This window comes from Sarcophilus harrisii, chromosome 2, assembly GCF_902635505.1.
Source record: "Sarcophilus harrisii chromosome 2, mSarHar1.11, whole genome shotgun sequence".
Classification (NCBI taxonomy): Eukaryota; Metazoa; Chordata; class Mammalia; order Dasyuromorphia; family Dasyuridae; genus Sarcophilus; species Sarcophilus harrisii.
Window position 1 is genome coordinate 253,887,494 of NC_045427.1, and position 22,711 is coordinate 253,910,204.

Below are 22,711 nucleotides of genomic sequence, written 5' to 3' on the forward strand. Positions count from 1 at the left end.
GTCTTCTTCAAGGATGAAGCATAACAACCAGATGTTAGTGCAATGGATAGAGTGCTGAGCTTATAAGTCAATAAAGTCTTGAGTTCAAATTCAGCCTCAGATATTTCCTAACTGTGTAACACAACTTTTCTTTGCCTAAAATAAGTACAAAGGATAAATCTAGGAAAAATCTATGAAAAATAAGACATGGGAGAGATCACTTTCAGTTGAGGGAGAGGGATAGGCTTCATGAAAGGGAGGAAAAAATAAGATAGGAGAGAGAACCTTCACTTCATAAAAGGGGAAAGGTAACCCTGAGTTACTGAAAACAGGGAAATAATACATGCAAAAGGATCATTCCAAGAATGAAGCAATGGATGAGCCAAAGGACACTGCATTTCCAGCAAGAAATTAGATAGAGGAACTAAGTTTAAAAAAAAAGTGGGGATTGGAAAGAAGAGGAAAGTTCAGGATCAAATATATTAAATCATATAAGTGAGAAAGAAAAAAAGACAAATATATTTACTGAGAAAGTTTGACTTTAGGGAATATTATTGAGAGTGAAGGTAAACCAGATGATAAGAGATTGAGAAGTCATCAGGGTATCAAGGAATTGAGGGTAGTGAGACTTTACTAAAGCTTGGCAAGAGATAAGAGACAGAAAAATACTTAAAGAGGACACAGATTAAAGGAAAAGGATTCATCTCCCCTCTCTTGAGATAAAGGATACCTGAGCTTTTTTTAATAGATTAAATTCCCATAGAGTTGAAGACATTTAAGATTCATGAGAGAGTATGATTGGAACAAGATTATGGAAGGGATCAGACTGAACTTGATGATTGAAGGATCTAATGTATGGCCTTATTTGCTAATTAGTAAAGGAGATCAAAGATGTCCTGCATTCCTCATAAGTCCTTGATTTCCTCCTCTATATTCTTCTTTTCAGGCCAGAAAAATAGAGCATATTAAAGTTTCTGGGCCAGTGGGAGACTTAGGCCTTTTAAGCTAAGGTCATTCCCGGGTCTCAGTTTGAGACAACACCCATTCAGTTACTAAGGTTAAATAATAAATGAGGTCCAAAAAAGGGCCTTTTTTACCTACTCAAAAAAAATATATATCTAGGAGGTGGGAGGGGAAGACCCTCAGGGTTTCTGGCTAGAATGGTAACAGTTGCTATTTACACTCACTCTGAACCCTCAAAATCCAAACCATGATTTAATGAAGGCTTGGGCTAGGACTTAATCTGGGAGAACCAGAGTGATTTGGGTTCAAGGCAAAGTCAAGTCAAGTAGCTTAGACTTTATCAAAGCCTGATTTAGTGGAGTTCTATTTTCAAAAATGTATCTTCTTTTGGTTAGATACAATATCCACATGTAATTCCCTGTGTGGAGGAGAAAACTAGGAATTAGGAAAGATATGAGGGAGGGAGGGAAGGAAGGAAGGAGGAAAAGGAGAGGGGAAGAAGGGTAGTGAAGAGAGAGAGAGGGAGGGAGCGAGCAGCATTGCCCAACTGAAACTGGCCAGTTGGGTTCCCAGTGGGACAGCTACTGTTACTCTTAGATTGTTGTTTGGGCTTCATTCTTGAAAAGGACCAATGAACATCAGAAAAATGGTATAGTCAATAATCGAACAGCAATGAGGGAGAAATTAAGTAGAAATACTTAATTTGATTTAATTAAGTAGAAATACTGATAATTTGAAAATACCAGGAAAGAAGGAAGGAAGAAAAAAAAGTGCATACTATATGCCAGGCATTTTGATAAGTACTTTACAAATATCTCAATTTAATCCTATGACATAGATGCTATTATTATCTTCATTTTGCAGTTAAGTAAACAGAGATAAATGGAGATTAAATGATTTTCCTAAGATTACACAAGTAATCCAGATTTGGATTCACATTTCCCTCATTCCAGGTCCAGCCCTTTAGCCACTGTGCTACCTTCAGAACAAGTCCATAGAATAACAATTTAATCTAACGTATCTGAATGAATCTCTGATAAATCTGTTATTTTGACTCCACTTGAAGATTTCCAAAGATGGGAAACGCACTGCTTCCCATTCCATAATCTTTAAATAGAGAGGATATGGTCTAAAATTTAAAACAAGGATACTTGCATCTGGGAGGATTAGGAAAAGTTTGATGTGTAGAACAGAAGTAGATTATTTTATTGAAAAACCTCTTGTAATTGAGAGAAAGCAAACTGCATAGAACTAGGATAGTTTCAATTCATCTTGATCTTAAACTGATTAATTTGGAATTCTTGTTTCATTTTGAATGAACATAAGACAAAATACTGATGATTTAAAGTTGGGTTTCTCAGTTTTTTATTTGTTTATTTCATGGACCCCTCTGGCAATCCAAAGATTTTTAAACCCCATCTCAGAATTTTTAAGTAAATAAAATAAAATGCATTGCAAAGGAAATCAATTATACTAAAATGCAGTCATCCAAATAGTTTTAAGAAAGATCATAGGCCCTGGGCTAAGAATCCCTGATTTAAAGGTTAACCTATTAAGAGAAAAAGCATCAATAATTTTGGAGAACAATTTTTCTCTATCTTTTTGACTGCCACAGTAGCTTAAAAATGCCATAGACTGTCATTCTAGAGTGATTGCTGAAACAGACCAGAAGGTTCCCCTAAATATCTTTCTTATGACAATCAATTTCCATATTAGACCTTGAAACTACAAAATGCATATTGGGTATATGTGAAAATATAATGTGCTTGATACTTTAACCAGTAAAAGTTCTAAGGTGATGTTTTTGCTCTTAAACTTTAATCTTTAGTAATTTCCCCCTATGAATTCAACTTAACTGAAATCATTCTTCTTTTCCAACTATTTTAAGTTTCTGGAAATTTCATAAAGTGAACTGTATATACCCATTTAGATTATTGCATTACTTCTTTGCCTCTATATTCAAATAGCATGTGCTATTTTGACACTGGAATAGTACTAAATCTTTTAATTAATATGTCAGATCTTCATTTTATTGAACTCTTTTTTTCTTTACTCTCATCCTCAGGCCCAGTTTGAACTGAGAGTCTTTCATATTAGGGGAGAGCACGCTGTAATAACGGCAAGACTAGAAGAAACCATTGAAAATCTCAAGTGTGAGTTAGAACACCGGTTGAGTGGAGGATGTGAAAAGACAAGAGATGCTTGCATCTCTACAGAAGATGATTATCCACCAAAGACCTTCCGAAATGTCTACATACAAACTGACAGAGAGACATTTTTAAAACCCAGTGAAGATGAAAGCAAAACTATTAAAAGTAACCAAATTGTACCCAAAAAACTGAATATCTCCTCTCTAAACCACATATCTCCTCCAAGTGACAACAAAGATATCGCTTCAAGCCTCCAATCTTTAGAAAATAGCTCATCTGGTCAACAAAAATCTCCCCCTCCTGCTGCTCCAATGCCAAGCATGATCCCTCCACCTCCTCCCCTTCCACCAGGACTTGGGCCTCCATTATTGTCATTGCAATCAAGTATTGGACCTCCATCACTTCCTCCTCCACCACCACCACCACCTCCACCTCCTCCTCCTCCATTACCTCTAACTACTGGGAATCCCCTTCCCCCTCCTCCTCCACCCCTTCCTGTTCCATCAGCTCTTCCCTGCACTGGACTACCACCCCCACCTCCTCCTGGGCCTCCAGGAATTGGACCACTTCCTCCTCCTCCTCCCTTCTTTGGAGGCAACACATCCTTCAGTCAGATTCCTCGAAAGCCTGCCATTGAACCCAGCTGTCCCATGAAGCCTCTGTACTGGACAAGGATACAAATAAGCGGTGGAAGGTAAGGAAAACCCTAACAGGCCTTCTAAAACTTACCATCTGCTTGTAAAATTCCCAAGAGCTCCCATTAATCTTATTCCTCTTAGCCCTATATATCTTGTTTGTATAGTGTAACATTTACCACTGTGTGATTCCTAAGTTCTGTGTGTGGGTATCTTGGTGATGACGGGATACTTTTGGAAGGAATGTCAGCTGAATTTGGCTGTTATTTGGCAGACCTTGACTGGTCTTTTCTTTACAAAATCTTTGATGATGGTGAGCCAAGCAATGATTTTTGAGCAGGCACACCCCTTCCTGCCAGCTTAAGAGATCATTTTTAGAGACTGGACTGGGTGTGTCACTGTGAAGTAGGAGAGAAAGTAAGAAGACCAATTCTGCAGTACATAATATGGATTTTGATGATATCGTTTGAAAAATTTTGAAAAGGTAGTGGGTTCCATTGTGTTGGAAAACTCACAAATATATGTACTATTCAAGTATAATAATAGGTGGTAAAATGAAAAAAGGCATTAGGCCTTGAGTCAAGGCCCTAATGAGTCAAGATGGCCTAAATTCAAATCCAATCTGATATTAGTTGTGTGATTCTGGATAGGTTTTTTGCCCTAGCAAGCACCTACCTCCCAGGATTATTGTAAGGATAAGATAATATAAAGTGCTTAGCACAGTGCCTTACACATAATAGATACCTAATAAATGCTTTTTGCCTCTCCTCCTCACCCCTTCCCTTTATTCTCCTTTCCCCTTCCCTTCACTCTCTTCTTTCTTTTTTCTCTTATATAGCATATATAAATAAATTTAAATTTTGGGGTCAAAAGGGTTATGAGAAAATCCAGGATGAGTAAGGAAAGACCAGATGATTTTTTTATTTGCAAGATAAATGTATGGGTAATTTTTCATCACTGACCCTTGCAAAACCTTCTGTTCCAACTTTTTCCCTCCTTCCTCCCACCCCCTCCCCCTACATGGCAGGCAGACCAATATATGTTAAATACAATATATGTATACATTTCCATACAGATATTTTGCTGCACAAGAAAAATCAGAAAAATAAGGTAAAAATTAGAAATAAGGTAAAAATAACCTGAGAAGGAAATCAAAAATAGACAAAAATAGAGGGAGTGGAAATGCTATATTGTGGTTCACACTCATTTCCCATAGTTCTTTCCCTGGGTGGAGCTGGTTTTCTTCGTTATTGATTTGGTTCATCTCATTGTTGAAGAGAGCCACATCCATCAGAATTGATTATCATATAAATGGTCAAAGGATATGAACAGACAATTTTCAGATGATGAAATTGAAACTATTTCTACTCATATGAAAGGGTGTTTCAAATCACTATTGAGCAGAAAAATGAAAATTAAGACAACTCTGAGATACCACCACACAGATTGGTTAAGATAACAGGAAAAGATAATGACAAATGTTGAAAGGGATGCAGGAAAACTGGGACGCTGATGCATTGTTGGTGAAGTTGTGAACAGATCCAACCATTCTGGAGAACAATTTGGAACTATACTCAAAAAGTTATCAAACTGTGCAGTGTTTCTACTGGGTTTATATCCCAAAGAGTTATTAAAGAAGGAAAAGGGACCTGTATGTGCCAAAATGTTTGTGGCAGCCCTTTTCTTGGTTGCTAGAAACTGGAAATTGAATGGATGCCCATCAATTGGAGAATGGCTGGGTAAACTGTGGTACATGAATGTTATGGGATATTATTGTTCTATAAGAAATGACCAGCAGGATGAATACAGAGAGGCTTGGAGAGATTTACATGAACTGATGCTGAGTGAAACAAACAGAATCAGATTATACACTTCAACAATAATACTGTATGAGGATGTATTCTGATGGAAGTGGAAGTGGATGGAAGATCTAATTCAGTTCCAATTGATCAATGATGGACAAAATCAGCTAGACCCAGAGAAGGAACCTTGGGAAATGAATGTGGACTACTTGCATTTTTGTTTTTCTTCCCAGGTTATTTTTACCTTTGGAATCTTAATTCTTCTTGTGCAACAAGAGAATTGTTCGGTTCTACACACATATATTGTACCTAGGATATACTATAACATATTTAACGTGTATAAAATTGCATGCCATCCTAGGGGAAAGGGTAGAGGAAGGGAAAGGAAAAGTCAGAACAGAAGTGAGTGAAAGGGATAATTTTGTAAAAAATTAACCATGCATATGTTCTGTCAATTAAGAGTTATAATAAAATAAAATTTTAAAAAATTTTTAAAAAGAACAAGTTGGAAACTTTCAATGAGAAAATGACTTCTATTAAATCAGATCAAGATTTACTCTGAAACTAGTTTTAAACCAGATACCATTCAATGTGGACTACTTGCATTTTTGTTTTTCTTCCTAGGTTATTTTTACCTTCAGAATCCAATTTTTCTTGTGCAACAAGAGAACTGTACAGATATATTGTATATACTTTAACATGTTTTAACATGTATAAGACTGCCTGCCATCTAGGGGAGGGGGTGGAGGGAGGGAAAAGATGGAACAGAAGTGAGTGCAACAGACAACGTTGTAAAAATTACCCATGCATATGTACTGTCAATAAAAAGTTATAATTTAAAAAATAAAAGAATTGATCATCATATAGTATTGTTGTTGAGGTATATAATGATCTCCTGGTCCTGCTCATTTCACTCAGCATCAGGTTCATGTAAGTCTCTCCAGGCCTTTCTGAAATCATCCTGCAAGACCAGGTGATTTTTAAAATTGGTTGATTGTAAAATTCTTAAAACTATGTCTATTGTCCCCTTTAGGAAAGGCAGAATGATATGGTGGAAAAATCACTAGTTTGAGAGTCAAGCAAAACTTGTATTCAAATTGTACTTTTGCTTCTTAACTAGTCATGTAACTACATGTGATTCATTTAGCCTTTCTTTGGCACTCAGATTCCTATCTCTAAATTTTAGGCTACTTACAGCTTTCTCATAAAATTGTTATGAAGATTAAATGAGATAGTACTTTTGTAATAGTATTTTGTAAGTCTTATCAGTTGTTATGACTATTATTCTTCCAAAGAAGTGCTACTTTGTGGGTCTAGTCAAACATCTTTTTTTGTGTATGTTGTATGAATGATAATTATATAATAACTTAAGAATTAATAACAATAATAATTTAGTTGTGCAATAGATAACAATAATTTCCATTATTCATATAGCACTTTGAGATGTACAAAGTTTTCGAAATATTATCACATCTGCATAATAGTTAATTAGTGCTGCTATTACCCCCAGTTTACAGATAAGGAAATCAAGGCTGACAGGTTAAGTGATTTGCCTAGAGTCACATAGATAGTGCTTGGGCAAGTCTTGGGCAAGTGAATTCTGATCATTTGGATTCCAGGGCTAGTTGTACTCTTATCTATTTTGCTACTTAATTACCTTAGTTGACTTGAATATTAGCTTTCACACCCATTTTCACATTGATTTTAAAAGGTTACTTCTTTACTGCCAATGAGATTGATGCTAGTTTTGTCTCTCCATAACTTCCATCTTCCAGTATTTGCCAGTTCTGTTCTTTGACTACCATCTGTTCTCTATCTTCATTTGTTAACAGAACTTGAGCCTGATTATAGGAGATGGACATAATGTTAAGGTTGAAGAGGTCACCATATTTCATCATATAATTGCCACATTTGTGAGGTGATACTTCTCGTGGTCTTCCTCTTTCATAGATTTTTTGCAAATTAAACTTGTGTTAGTCTGCTACCATGAGAATTTATGGGAAGGAATGAACAAGAATTTAACAGGATGGGAATGCAAAGGTCTTGATCTGTTTTGGTAGAAGAAGTAACCACACTGGTCAAAATCCCAGATCCACTAAAGAAAGTATCTACTGCCACATTATCTTGCTCATATTTTCAAGCTAAAACTGGTTGAGTTATAGCCAGCATTAGGTAAAGACATTATTGAATGACAGTCAGTATTCAGTGTATGTTGTTTTTGCTCATATCATGGTGTACGGCAAACTATATGATACCCGACACAATCAGAGGGACTTCTGGATTACAGCAGCAGGAAAATATAAAGGAATTGAAATGGGAAATGTCTTAAATATAACTAAGCAGGTGAATAGTGTAGTCTTAGCATATCCCACATAGTGTTTGGAGATTAAGAGTTTAAGTCCACCATTAGTAAAGAATAGAATTTTTTAAATAGAATTTTTAAAGAATAGAGTTTTTTAACCTTTCAGTTAAATGTTGAAGCAAATATGCCTATGATCCTGAAATAGCCACACCCAAAACATTAGTTCTCCTGGCAGTCCCACCTAAAGTCAAAGTGAAAGCTCCTAGAAATAACTTTCCAGCACACTTATTTTGAATGATTTTCATTTATTTGGCATTCTCATATCCAAGTGGAGAAGCACTGAGGGCTAATAGATTACATCTCAGAGCCATATAATGCAGTTCTCAGATAGTACTTGTTTCCATTCCCTTGTGTGTCTAACTAGTCTTTTTCTACATTCTGTCCCACCTGCTTTCATTATCAGTGGGTAATATTAGAGCCTTGTAACAACACCACTGGGAGAGACAGACACTGCTTCTGCTACCCAATCTGGGTTAAATACAGGCCAGAGATGATTGTTGTCTGCATTTTTTCCTCCTTATGTATTGTACCATTTTGAAAGGGGAAACAATTTAATAATAAAACTCTCATTAGTTCAAAAGAAATCTACTACTTCGGTTTGGAGAAAAACGAAAAGCATATGAATATATCCCAACCAGAGGCATCAGGAGAGGCTGACTCAGTAATAGTTTCAGGCACTGAGCCAGAATGTATGAGGTCTGGGGTAGGGAATGGGGGACATTTCCCTCTGAATAAACTATAAAGTATATTAAACATGGTCACTTTCTCCCTCCTCTGAATGTTTTATGATTTAGATATGGTCCCACTGGACTTTCTTCTCCCTCCTAAAATCCCACCCTCCCCAATTAAGCCAAATAAATTATGGTTTTATGTCATTCGTATTTTACCTTAGATGGACTCTTTGAAAAGAGTGAAATGTTTAATAATTAGTAAGCAACCACATTGTACTAAAAACTAAATATGGATATATTCTTTGATAACTGATAACCTAAATAGCAGTATGTATATAATTATACACAGACACATGTACATTTTTGCATCTACATTCACATTCTACTCTTTTTCTTATTTCTGTTGTTCTTGGAATTAAAAGGCTTGGGTTTGAATCTTGGCTCTGCTACTTAGTACTTTTGTGACCTTAGGCAAGTCATTTAATCTCTCCATTCCATGGTTTCCTTATTTGTAAAATGAGAAAGTTGGACTAAATGGATATTCATATCCTCTCCAATTCTAAAACTGTGATCTTAAATGATACCCATTTTTGAGCAGTAGAGAAATCCTCTCCCAACCCATCTGATTTGCTTTCTAAATATTTACATTTAATGAAACAAACTTTTTTTTAATGACTACTTTCAGCAACAGTTGTAATAATGTATGATTTGTCTCATTTTCTTATTAATAACAACAGTAACTCATCTTTATATAATACTTTTAAGGTTTACAAAGCACTCATATGTATCTTCACAATAATTCTTAGAAGTACTAATATTATCCTCACTTTACAGAGGAGAGAATTGAGCTTCAGAAAGCTAGTGATCTACCCTAGGTTCACATAGCTGGTGTATATTAAAGGCAAGTCTTTAACCAAGGCTTCTATGAATACAAATATAGTACAGCCCTGTGTCTCATTCTCTAATTTGATGGGCTCCTATGGCCTTGAGGTAGATATTCTATGGATTTTTTCCATAGATATAATACTTTCTGTTTTCTAAATAAAGAATTCCTCTAATCCAGTTCACAGCTGAGTAAGAAATACTTCCACAGAGACCTTTACAAGTGACATTCAACTTCTGTTTGATGACCTTCAGGGATAACCTCTCTAAGCAGCCCATTACACTTTTGGACAGCTCCAAGTTAGGATGTTTTCCCCTTCCATGGAGCTGTTGTTCAGGCATTTCAGCCATATTCAATTCTTCTTGACAAAAATATTGGAATGATTTGTCATTTCCTTCTCTAGCTTATTTTACAGGTGAGGAACTGAGACAAACAGGGTGAAGTTATTGGACTTCAAAGGGGACCTCCAAAATATTGGATTTTTAGACCAGTATAACAAGGTGTCCCCAAAGAATTTGCAGGTTCAGATCCATCTCCAAGTCAAGGGGCAAAATTTATTATAATTGGCAAAATACCAATTAAAGCACGCTAAATTCCAAAAGAAGTTTTAGAGTCAGGAGGAAGAAGGTAAATATATAGGAAAAAGTATATAAAATATATAAGAAAGTATAAAAAATATATAAGAAAAACCAGGCACTTCATTTCACTGCTATGCCAATTTTATGGCTTAGAGGGAGAGTTGTTAGTTCTGACTTTGTGCATAGGTTCAGTGTCCATAGTTCCCTGGGCAGAGTTCAAGGGATGGAGGTATGTTTGTTAGGCTTGAACAGCACTAGATCAAGTGGCAGGCACCCAATCTTGTTCTGTGCCTCATTAAGTTTCAGAAACTCCCTTACAGCTGGGTCTTGACAGCCAGCAGTCTTTTGGGCTCAGCCTCCTGGCCATAGAAAGTAAATTAAGGTAAAATAGCCTAAAGGAAGAAATACATCACTCTTAACTAGATCATTCCCAAGGTCAGGTAGCTTTGGGGTTATTCTTAAGGGCTGTACCACCCCAAAGTGACTAGCCCAGGATCACTCATCTATTAAATGCCTGAGGCCCGATTTGAACTTGGAAAGTACCATGTCCCTGACTTCTGACCTGGTACTCTGTAGTGCTCCTAACTGCCCTCTATTGAGCTAGTATTGCTTGATTAGGTGGCATAGTAGATAAGATGCTAGGCTTGGTATCAAGCACACCTAAGATCACATATTGCTTCATATACTATATCAGCTGTATGGGCTGGACATACATTTTTTAGCCTTAATTTCCTCATCTTCCTCATGTTTTAAAGATCAAATGAATTAATGAGTTTAAAGTGCTTTGCACATGTTGCCATTGTGACATAAATCCTAGCTAATCACCATTAATATAAAGATGACCATTCTTTCTACACATTTTCCCCTACTTCCCACTGGGCACAAGCATTATTGTTCAGTCATGCCTGACTATTCATGAGCCCAATTGGGGTTTTTTTTTTTTTTGGCAAAGATACTGGTGTGGTTTGTCATTTTCTTCTCCAGCTCATTTTACAGGCTAAGTGTTGGAAAACAACAATCTGATGATTGAAATACTTTGTTTAATTTGTGAAATAATAGCTGTTGAATGTTCCTGAGAGCTATTTATTTGAAGCTTTAATTGGCAATCTGTAGACAGCAGTGCCTACTGATAGACCTTCTTGACCACAGATCCAGTACTCTATCAAGCCACTTAAATGACTGCCTCAGTTTTCCTTATCTGTAAAGTAGGTATGATAAATTTACATCCACTTCACAAGGTTGTAAGAAAAAATAAGAAAGTACTTTCTAAACCATAAAACATTCTATAAATACTAGATGTTGTTATTATATCAAATCCAAATGAAATTGCTGGACTTGTAGCCAGTCAGTCTGTTGAGCAAAATCTTTGTTTTTATTTTTTTATTTTTCTTAAATTTTGAAGTGGTAGGTTGCAAAATGCCGAGAAGGAAGTATGAGGTTTGCTCATTTAACCTCACCAATCTGATGACAGAATCCTTAATCAGTTTTTTTAATGAATTTTGCCAAATCCATCGATTTGGCTGCTTTCAAAAGGCATCCAGCTTTTAGAATGTATATTTGCTTTTTTATCTACCCAGTGTTCTGTTAGATCTTTTGACCTTTTCCCTAAGCCAGCCTGTTGGAATGTAAAAAACATGTCCCTAAACTCTTAAAAGGGTTATTTGTTTTAAAAAAATGAATTAGAAAAAGATCTCATTGTTTCATAATCTCATTGATTTCAATTCGATACTTAACTTGCCTTTTTTTTTTTTTAAAGCCAAAGTACTACTCCAACCCTGTGGGATTCCTTAGAAGAACCTGATATACAAGATCCCAGTGAATTTGAGTATTTATTCTCCAAGGACACCATTCAACAAAAGAAAAAACCTTTGTCAGAATCTTATGAGAAGAAAACCAAGGTCAAAAAGGTACTGAGTAATTATAATAATAGTCCTTGTATCTGTCCTCTTATATGCTGATTTGCTTACTTATATTTTCAGATAATATTAGAGAAAAATTTGAGTTACAAGAAGGAAAAAAGGGAGCCTTAAAATTAAAGTAGTAATGAAAAATTGATTCTTGCTATTATATTCAGAGCTATCTGAACTTTTGTGCAGTTTTACAGGTTATTTTACCTGAGCTCAAAATCTAGATCTATTAGTTTTGCATTAGCATGAATTTCTTCAGTTCTTCAAAAACGCATTTAAATTTAATAAAAGAACAAACCTCCCATTCCTTCTCTCTTTCTCTTTCTCTCCTTTCCTTCTGCTTTCCCATCCCCCCTCCTAAGTAGTGGTATATTTTCTATTAACAAAAAGATTGAATGTTAAATATATTGTTATTATTCTTGTAGGAATTTTAGTTCCATTTTGCTAGCTTTGTTTAAGAAATTTTATAAAAGCCCACATGATTTAAGTAAAACAAGCAGAGGACTAAGAATCAAGGAATGTGGATTCAATTTTTCTTTTTCCCATGTGATTTTAAACAAATCACCTATACTATCTAGACTTCAGTTTCTTCATCTGTAATAATAATAAATAGCTAGTTTGTCCATTTCAGAGTACTTCAGAAATGGAAGGAGCCTTAGCTGTCACCTATTCTAGCCCATACTGGAGAGCAATTATATAATTCTTTTTTTCAAACTCTAATTGAAAACCTTTAAGGAGAAATAACCTACTACCTCCAAAGATCCCCTACATGATTTTGGGATAGTTGAAGTTGTTAGGATTTTTTTTTTCTGAACTAAAATTTCAGTTTGCCTTTTCTGAAGATTGCCCCTGTTTTTCCTAGTTGGTTCTGCCCCTAGGATCAAACATAAGATGTTTAATCCCTTTTTCACAAGACAGCTTTTCAAATGTTTGAAGAGAGCTGAATTTGTTGTGCTCATTTTTTTCTACCACTGCTATTCTCCCCTTTCAGCACACACACACACACACACACACACACACACACACACACACACCTTCTGACAATTTCATGAGTATGCCATTTAGAGTTTTATCTAAGGTCTGGATATATACTTTTAAAAAACCAAGCTGGGTCAAGTACAGAATCCAGGGGGGATTCATAGAAGACCTCTTACCAACTTAATGTAGAACCAATTCCAAAACCATCTTGTCCCTTTCTCTCCAAACTTTCCAGAAGATTAATATCAGATACTTTATCAAATGCTCTGCTAAAAAATAACGGGTTTGGTCATGTATACTTATTGTGTATCTAATTTATATTTTAATATATTTAACATCTACTGATCATCCTGCCATTTGGGGGAGAGGGTAGGGGGTAAGAGGTGAAAAATTGGAACAAGAGGTTTGGCAATTGTTAATGCTGTTACCCATACATATAACCTGTAAATAAAAGGCTATTAAAATAAAAAAAAAATGCTCTGCTAAAATCTAGGTAAAATAGACCTACAACATTTACCTGATCTGACTGTCCAAAAAAACAAAATTGGCATCAAAACCTGTGCTTGGTAGAGCTGTACTAGCTCTTTATAAACATGGCTTTATTCACTATCTTATTCATGAATCATCCCAAAATCAACTTTAGATCAGTAACTCTCAGAAATCAAAGTGATTTTGATTCATTTCCTCTCTTGTTTTCCATGATGGTGTTTTTTTTTTTATTCTGAACTTAAAAAATTACTACTAACAAAGTAGAGCAGATGAGAATTCTACATGAAACAATGAATTTCTTTTATACTCAAATTGCTTTTCTTTCTAATTATATAACTTCAACATGTTACTTTCAAAATGTCCTGCTTATCTATTTCCTTCACTTTTAAGTATATATATATATATATATATATATATATATATATATATAAAATAATGTTTCAATGATTTTTATACACACACATACACTCCCACTCACTACTCACTCATACATATATAATATGTCTCCTTTCCCTCTTGGGTAAAATAAGAGAATTAGGTATTCCCTATCCCATCAAGGTTGTTTTCCTTTGTTCTTCCTTCTTTCCTTCCTTCCTTCCTTCCTTTCTCTTTCCTTTGCTTCCCTTCCCTTCCTTTTCCTTTCTTTTTCCCTTTTCTTTCCCTTTCTCTTGACACTCTTGCCTCAGTTTTGTCCCTTCTTCATCTTAGAAAAACAAAAAAAGGGGGGAACAGAATCCTTACAACATTATGTTTAATCAAGCAAACTAAATTCACACATTGGCCATGTCTGAAAATGCATATCTTATTCTGCTGTTTAAGACCATTTTGTCTCTTTCAGAAGGTAGATAACAAGCTTCATCACTTAATCTTCTAAGGTAGAAATTGGTCATTTCACTGGTGTAATTTCTTAAATCTTTCAAAATTGTTTTTTCTTTTCTTTTTTTTTTACAGTGTTCTGATTATATAAATAGTTGTCCTATTTTTTTCTGCCTAATTCACTTTCCATCATAACAGCATTTCAGATTGGTGAAATAATACATATGATAATGCTTAAAAGAGTATATAATTGTAAAACAATGTTGTGATGATCATTATATTATCATCGTTCTAGATTATTATTTGCCTTTAAATCATTCATTGGAGTCTGAGAGACTGGGCTAGGGTCCAACCGGATCGAAATCCTACTGCCTCAGACACTTAACAGCTGTGTCACCCTGAGCTTGTCACTAAACCTTTCCCTCCCTTTCCTCATCTATAAAACATAGTTAGCAACGACATCTACCTCCTAAGCTTGTTGTATCAAATAATACATGTGCAAACCTTAAACTAAAACATTAATGCTCTCTGTCATATGACATGCTTTTGTTATTGCTCAGGCTTGTCTGATCCTTGCCAATACTGTCCATAGAGGTTTTTTGGTCAGAGATAAGTGGTGGTTTGCCATTTCCTTCTTCAGTGGATTAAGACAAATAGGTTAAAAAGCATCTCAGGTTGGATTTGAACTCTTTCCTATTTATAAATATGGAGATATAAATCCCTTTTGTGTAGATTCATCCAGGGCCTCTGATGTAATTATACTTGTGCATTGTTCTTTCATCAAAAAATTTTCCCATTAAAGAGCGTGTTTTGAAAATATTTATATCTTCCTGGCTTATATATGTTTTCTATTTGAGATAGTTTAAAAGATATTTCTTTCCTCTTGAGGTAATAAGTCTTTTCGCAACAAAGCAAGAATCAATACTCTCTTGAAAGTTTTCTTTCTCTATACTCCAAAAACACACTTATACTCCAAAAACACACTTATTAGTTCTTAAATGGAAAATCTTCCTTGTGTGAGATGTGGGTATAGATCAAAATGGTACTTTATTGACTGAGATAGCAATCTAAGCCTTCTCATCCTCCATGGATTCTTCACCTTCTTCCATAAATCTTCCCAATGCTTAACTTTCTCTTTAGTTTTGTGACCTTAAATCAGTTCATGAGTCTAATTTCCCCCTTGGGTAAAATGAGAGAGTTAACCTAGATACTCCCAGATACTTCCCTAAAAGCCAGTGGGAAGATATGATAAATGCTCACTTTATTTGTTTCTTTTAGGTTGTTCTTTTCTATTTTGGTATCCCCACAGGGTCTACCTATCCAATGCAATATTGTGTAGCTATAAAGCTCATTAATATTTGGTGAATAAAGGAAATACTACAATTTGAAAACTTTCAAGGTAAAAACCCCCAAGCTAAAAGCTCTTGGCCCTCTCTTATCTCTTAATGGTTTGCTTATTTAACTAAGTGTTCTAAACTAGGGTTATTTGAATTTAGAGAGTGCTTAAGTAATCTGTCAGTTTCAAAACAAAATAAACCTTCAGGCTCCTACTTTCCTTAAAGCTGCTTGATCTTTATGCCCTGTGGGGATATCACTTATCTAGAGTTTGTGAGGGTGGGTTCCACAGTTTAGTTTTTTTCCTGGGGGTAGGAGGAGTGGCTGCTGGTAGGGAATGGGACTTTGCACACCTGAAAAAGGGACTAAAGCTTTTAAATTTTGAGAATCATTAACATTCTAGGTCTTTAACTCCTTTAGGGCAGAGAATTTTTTTTCTTTTGACTCTCTAAACCTAGCACCAAATCTTGCATGTAATAGGCAATTAATAAATGGTTGTAGATCGACAAATCATAGGAATTCAGCTAATTTGATTTGCTTGGAAATCAGATCTTTGGAATGACTGATATTGACTATACTTGTTAATTTTACTTAGTGGCAACTAAGTACCTGATGAAGTGGTGACATAATTCTTACTCTGCTGGGTACTTAACTTGCATGTAGAAGATGCAGATATATTTCATCCTCATGTTTCTCTCAGGGAAAGCTTCTTACTCCATTCCTAGGAACTACAACCATGTATAGTGAATTTGAAGGAAGAAGTTTAGGAAAGCTACCTAAGAAAATTCTCAGGGAACCTAATTTGAATCCAGAAAAAGTAGCCTCTTAGAAGCCCAGATTTTAAACCAGAAGGAACTTCAAAGGCCATCTAATCCAGTCCCCATATAGAGATAAGGAAACTGAGACTCACAGAATGGGTTTGTGATTTGCTCACAGAGTCACACACATAGTTGGCATCAAAAGGGTATCTTTTGACTCTAGAAGCTACTATTTTTTTCCAAGGTGCCTACCATTTCTGCTTTATGTTTGTCACATCACTCTGTTTTGGTTCTGCAAAATAGTGTTGGATGCTCTGGGTTTTCAGTAAATCTTATAGCTTACTTTAGCATTGAGATTTTCGGTTTACATAGTTTTAAGCCAGAAAGTATAAAAGAAAAAGTCTCTTCCCATTTGTTTCCAGAATTCCAATAAGCCATATCTCTAATGTTAACCTCTTACCTGAGCTATTGCGATGCCTTTCTCCTGTCTTTCTCTGTTTTTTCTTTCTTATCTCTTTCTCACAATTTGTGAACTGGTGTCCCTAAAGTATGAGCCAAAGCAGGTCACATCCTTGCTAAAGAAGCTTTGTGAATGCACTTTGTCATTAAGATAAAAACTTAGATGACTTAAAGGTATAGTTTGTAGTCGTATTTATATTGGCATATAAGCCCTTCTTAACTTGGCTGTAGTCTATTTCTTCAGATTGATTTCATATTGTATGCAAAATTTCCTCTTCTCTCTTCCCCGCTCCCTGCCTCTGTTATATAGCAAAGGATAACCCCCCCCCCATATCCATATATGTAAAAGAAAAAAGTTTCTGAAACTCCTAACTCTCCTTAGATTCATATCATGACCATATTTCAAAAGACCTTTTTTGATTACCCTATTTATTAACGCATATATTGTTCAGTAGTTTTAAGTCATGTTTGACTCTTCATGACCCCTTTTGGGATTTTTCTGGCAAAAAATACAGGATGGTTTGCCATTTCCTTCAGCACATTTTATAGATGAAGAAACTGAGTCAGATAGAATGAAGTGACTTGCCCAGTATCACACAGCTAGGCAGTGTCTGAGACCAGGTTTGAACTCAGGAAATGAGTCTCCTGACTCCTGTTCTAGGGTTAAATGCGCGCATCACCTAGCTGCTATCAGTGTATATAACCTATATAATCTCTGAACATGTATTCCTAAGTAAAATAGAAGTACATTACATGAAGAATATATATTCAGTTTGGTTTTATATCTGAGAAGTTTAGAACAATGTTGGTTGGTTGATTTATTAAGTTTGATCCCTTGGTTCTTTTTTAAAATGAAAAGATTTGGGTGTTTTGTGTATGTCTCTCTGTGTGTATGTATGTGTGTGTTTTAATGATTGTTTCCATTCCAGGAGTTTAAATTCTAGATTTGCCACTTACTACAATATGATCTTGGCAAGTCATTTTATATCCATGTGTTTCCACACCTATAAAATGAGGGGACTAAATGATCTCTGAGCTTCCTTCTAACGAACTCTAGGATACTGAATAATCTTTTAGCAACTTTTTATCCCTTGTTTAGTTAAAAAAAATTTTAGTCATATTTTTGCAAGGTTCCATGTCTCACCATAAAAAAAATGATGTGACCTTTTATATTTAGGCATTGTATCTATTTTCAGCTTATTTTGGTATATGATGCTGACTCTAAATTTTGGCATTTACCCCAGTAGTTGTTGTTAATGTCAACAAAGGTGTATTCAGACCTGAAAAAAAAATGATAGGAAAATTGTCTCATGAAAATGTTAGAAAATCATTTCATGGACTTTTTATTTTTCAACCCAAAGGTTAGACTACTCTCTGATAGTGTGACTTCTTCCCTCTCACCTCATCTCACTAGCATGACTTAAGATTATGGTTTATAACCATAAAACTGAGTGGCAACTTATAAGGCAGAAACCTGTCGTATATGTAATAAGGATACTCCTTACCTCCCTAAAACCACAAGAGGGCATCTTAGAATGTATAGACAAATAGGCTTTCTCTGTTCCAGTCACACCAGAGAAGAGGATTCTAGAAAGGCGGGACAGCTCTTTTAACAGTCTACCCAGTCCTATTAAGTACCTGTATTATTGACTGTGAGCTCAAGCATCAGACCATATTACTAACCCCAGCCACACCCCAGCCAATTGGACCCAGCTAGAAAAGAAATTATTAAGCAATTCAGCCCTAGTGGGTTGAATGAACAATGACTGTTAAAAGTCCACATGAGGTAGATCTTGTCTTTTCTTGAATGACTGCAGTCTTCCTGTTTTTTTCTTCAGTTTCTCAATCTCTAGGGTGATAGGTATATGTATGATAATTTGGACATCATAATAGTAGACAAAAGACTTATTTATTATCGAATAAATCACATCTCTCCTATTTCCTTGGCTCCTGCCCTGTATCCCTCAAGTTTGCCCCCTCCTGGTTTAGTATACATATTAGGAAAATTTTGAAGTCTTGCCTGTCTCTCTCCCTAGACAGACTACCTATATTTATAGCTTTCCAGACTAAGCCTATTTCCATCGACGTGCCATGGGCTGGAGCCATCCAGATGGGATGATGATGACTCATTATGCCAGAGACTTCTCCAGTGACAGAGACAACCATAGTCTCTGTTTTTCGGCCAAATGGGTTGGAGAATATGATAGGAATAAAATCTGGGAACAGACATCATAGAGCTCAAAATCCCAATAAAGGTACTTAATAACTTGGGGGCTTACTTTTCAGTTGTACTGGTTTCTATGCCCATTCCTAGGTATAGTCGTGGATATAACATGTGAACATTTCAAAAGCACATACAAATTCTTAAGAGCAAATAATGACAAAGACACAAGTATCTCCATAATTCAGGTATGCACATACACATGCACACACCTACCCCATTATATTCATGTACATTCACATAGATTAAAAAAAAATTCTAGCAAAACAGCATAATGATAGACACATTAAAGGCTCTGAATAAAATAGTAGTTGGCTGAATCACCATACACAAACAAAGAGACTAAGCCAAAAGAAAGTTACACAGTTACTTTTTCATACATTCTTAGAAATAACCAGATGTTTTGCTCTAAACAGTAAATGATTTTAATCATATACAAATCAGGATTTAATTATGTTGACTCTATATGGGATAGTAGATTGAGAGTGAGCCTTGGAGTAAGGAAGGATTTGGGACTAGTCCTACCCTAAAATGTATAGGACATCCCAAAAATCTCAGTACAGTTTTAAGTGCCTAAAGCTTCAAACTAAAGCAGGACTAGTTGAGAGACTTCTCAAAGTATCAGAAAATTCTTTCAAAATATATCTTGCAGGTAGTTGTAGACTTGCATTGATAGAAATTTCTTTATTGGAAATTATTCCATACATTGTGAAAAGTAGTTTAGAGCTGTGGACCAAAAAAACAAAAACAAAACTAATAGATAGCTTTACATCTAAAATGTATTTTATACAGATTACAGAATTTTATACAGAATACAAATATTCTAGATTCTGTGATAAAATCAGTAGTTTCTCAGCTGTATGGTAACATCAAATTCTTGGCAGCACAGGTAAATTTGATCAGTTTATAAAAAAATCAAATCTTATATTTAGCTTTCATATCAAGATAAAAGACATATTAACACAAGGCACATCTTGAATTACACCCACTGTGAATCCCCTTTTATTTTCAGAATTTCAAATTTGGTATTTAATTGAGAGGTTTTAATTTATTCCTTTTCTACCTTTTTTACTTGCATGCTCAATTCATTGATCATCTTCTATTTTATTCAAGTAAGCATTTTCCCCTAAGAATTGCTTTGGCTGCATCCCATAAATTTTGGTATGTTATCTCATTACTGTCATTCTCTTGGATGAAATTATTAATTGTTCCTATACTCTGTTGTTTCACCCACTCATTCTTTAGGATTAGATTATTTAGTTTCCAATTAATTTTTGGTCTATTTTCCCCTGGCCCTTTATTACATGTAATTTTTATTGTAGCATGATCTGAAAGTTGCATTTACTATTTCTGCCTTTCTGCATTTGATTTTGAGGGGTTTATGCCCTAACACATGATCATTTTTTGTATAGGTTCTATGTACTGCCAAGAAAAAAAGTATATTCCTTTCTTTCTCCATTCAGTTTTTTCCAAGAGTTTATCATATCTAACTTTTCTAAAATCCTTTTTACCTCCTTAACTTCTTTCTTGTTTATTTTGTGCCTCGATTTATCTAGTTCTGATAGAGCAAGATTGAGATCCCCCATTAGTGTAGTTTTCTTTCTTCTTGCAACTCTTAACTTCTCCAGAGAATTTGGATGCTATATTATTTGGATGCTATACTATTTGGTGCATATATGTTTATATTGAAATTACTTCAGTATGTATGGTACCCTTTAGCAAGATATAATTTCCTTCCTTATCTCTTTTAATTAGATCTAGTTTTGCTTTTGCTTGATCTGAGATCAGGATCACTACCCCTGTTTTTTTTTTTTTAAACTTCATCTGAAGCATAATAGATTCTACTCCAGCCTTTTACCTTTATTCTGTATATATCTCTCTGCTTCACATGTGTTAATCCAGTCTGCTTTCCCCTTCTGTTTTATGGGAGAGTTCATCATATTCACATTCACACTTAAAATTACTAATTCAGTATTTTTTTAACCATCCTATTTTTCCCAAGTTATACTTTTCTCTCTCTTTTCGCCCTTTCCCTCCTCACCAGTGAAGGTTTTACTGTTATATCCAAGACCTCACCATAATGATCATAATGATAAAGAATAGGGATCACAGATTTAGAACTAGAAAGGACCTAAAACCCCTTTCTCATGTTACAGATAGGGAAAATGAAGCTAAGGAAGTTAAATGATTGGCTTAAGAACACAAAATTAGTGTCCAACATTTTAAGATCATCCTACCCTCTCTAAAGTTGGTTAGATTAGTCCTTTTGTAATAGAAATGGCAATCCATTTCTGCATCCATACTCAAAACCTTCCTACTTTTGTTTTTGTAATAAGCATCTGATTTATTGATAGGGGTTCAAAATGAATACAAAAGATGCCTCCTTTGCATGTTGTATTTTCTCTTTAAAAGGTTTCTGATAGAGGTAGATTAAAAGCTAAGAATGTCTTTCAGCTTTTATACCTAACCTTTGACAAAAGGTATAATAATATTTAAACCACCAACATCAGATAACATACGGTCCCAAAGTCATTTTTAGACACACAGTTTATCAAAAGAATTAGATCTTGCATTGATCTGCTGAAATAGTGGTTTAAAAATGTTCTAAACCATTAAGAGCATTTTGTGACATAGTCAATATTTTTTATAATTTGTATGAATATCTTGGGCTATTAAGAAAAAGCAAATCCCAAAATGTAGCCCTTTATGTTATGTGGAATGTGCTTCCTAAAGACGGGATATAAAAAGATGACCAGAACAAGTAAAAACAAGAGATTTTAAAACTATTGATGAAGTTGTCATAACATTTTCATATCAGTGAAAAATATTAAGAAAATGAGTAACAGTTTATCAAGATTAAAACTTGTGCAGATAATACGTAAAAGATGTTTACTTTTCTAAAAAAGTTGATTGCAGAAAGTTGCTCATTGAGATATTTCTGTTTTCATGGTATATTTTCTTTTATGGGGATTATAGACTGATCAGACGATACATAGTCCACACTTTTGGACAATTATAATAAAAAACTATTTATTTTTCATTGTTGAAATAAATGCATCATCCCACAGTTAAGAGGCTTTAAATAAGCCACAAGCATCTTCCAGGTTGTATTCATGGCAAAATATTGCTAGACCTCCACTGGCAAGTTACATAATATACTCATACTGGGCAAAGAAACTAAACTTTCTTCAACAACACTGTGTTTCTGGTTTACTGTACCGTTCCATCATAACAGGAAAAAGTTTGCAAACAGTATAGTCAGTTCAGACTATTGTCTTCAGGGAACTTCAGTTCCTTCAGTTCTACCTCTTCCATATCTTTTAATGTGCACACATGGTATGGTGTGGATATTAATGTTTGTTCCTTCTTATCTGCAATATAAAGCCATCATCACTCCTGTTTTTTCCTATCAGAGAACCAAGAACCAAAAAGTAAATATAAAAACTTCCTAGTTTTGCATAGGATCTAAGAGTTTTCCTTTTCATTGGAATAGTCTTTGAGAATTTTGAGTTTTAATTATTATTATTCCTTGTCTATTAGGAAAGTGAGGCAACAGGATTAAGTGATTTGTTCAGATTTGTTCCTGACTCCAAGCCTAACATTCTATCCACTGTGCATCTAGTTACCCATTTACCAAGTACCTCTTCCTCATAGCCAAGTATCATGAAACACACTGAATTTGGGAGTTGAAGGGCTAGAATTATTTTTTTTTTCATCAATGCAAA

At 35.0% G+C, this 22,711-nt stretch overlaps 1 protein-coding gene across 2 annotated transcripts in view; it reads left to right on the top strand.

Annotated features, from left to right (window-relative positions):
- FMN1 (formin 1) overlaps nucleotides 1-22,711 on the top strand; it is a 477,206-nt gene that overhangs the window by 266,702 nt on the left and 187,793 nt on the right. For both annotated transcript variants that reach the window (XM_031952031.1, XM_031952033.1), the window contains 2 exons: nucleotides 3,008-3,786; nucleotides 11,780-11,930. In XM_031952031.1, the coding sequence (XP_031807891.1) occupies nucleotides 3,008-3,786; nucleotides 11,780-11,930 (930 nt within the window). The remainder of the gene's footprint in view (nucleotides 1-3,007; nucleotides 3,787-11,779; nucleotides 11,931-22,711) is intronic.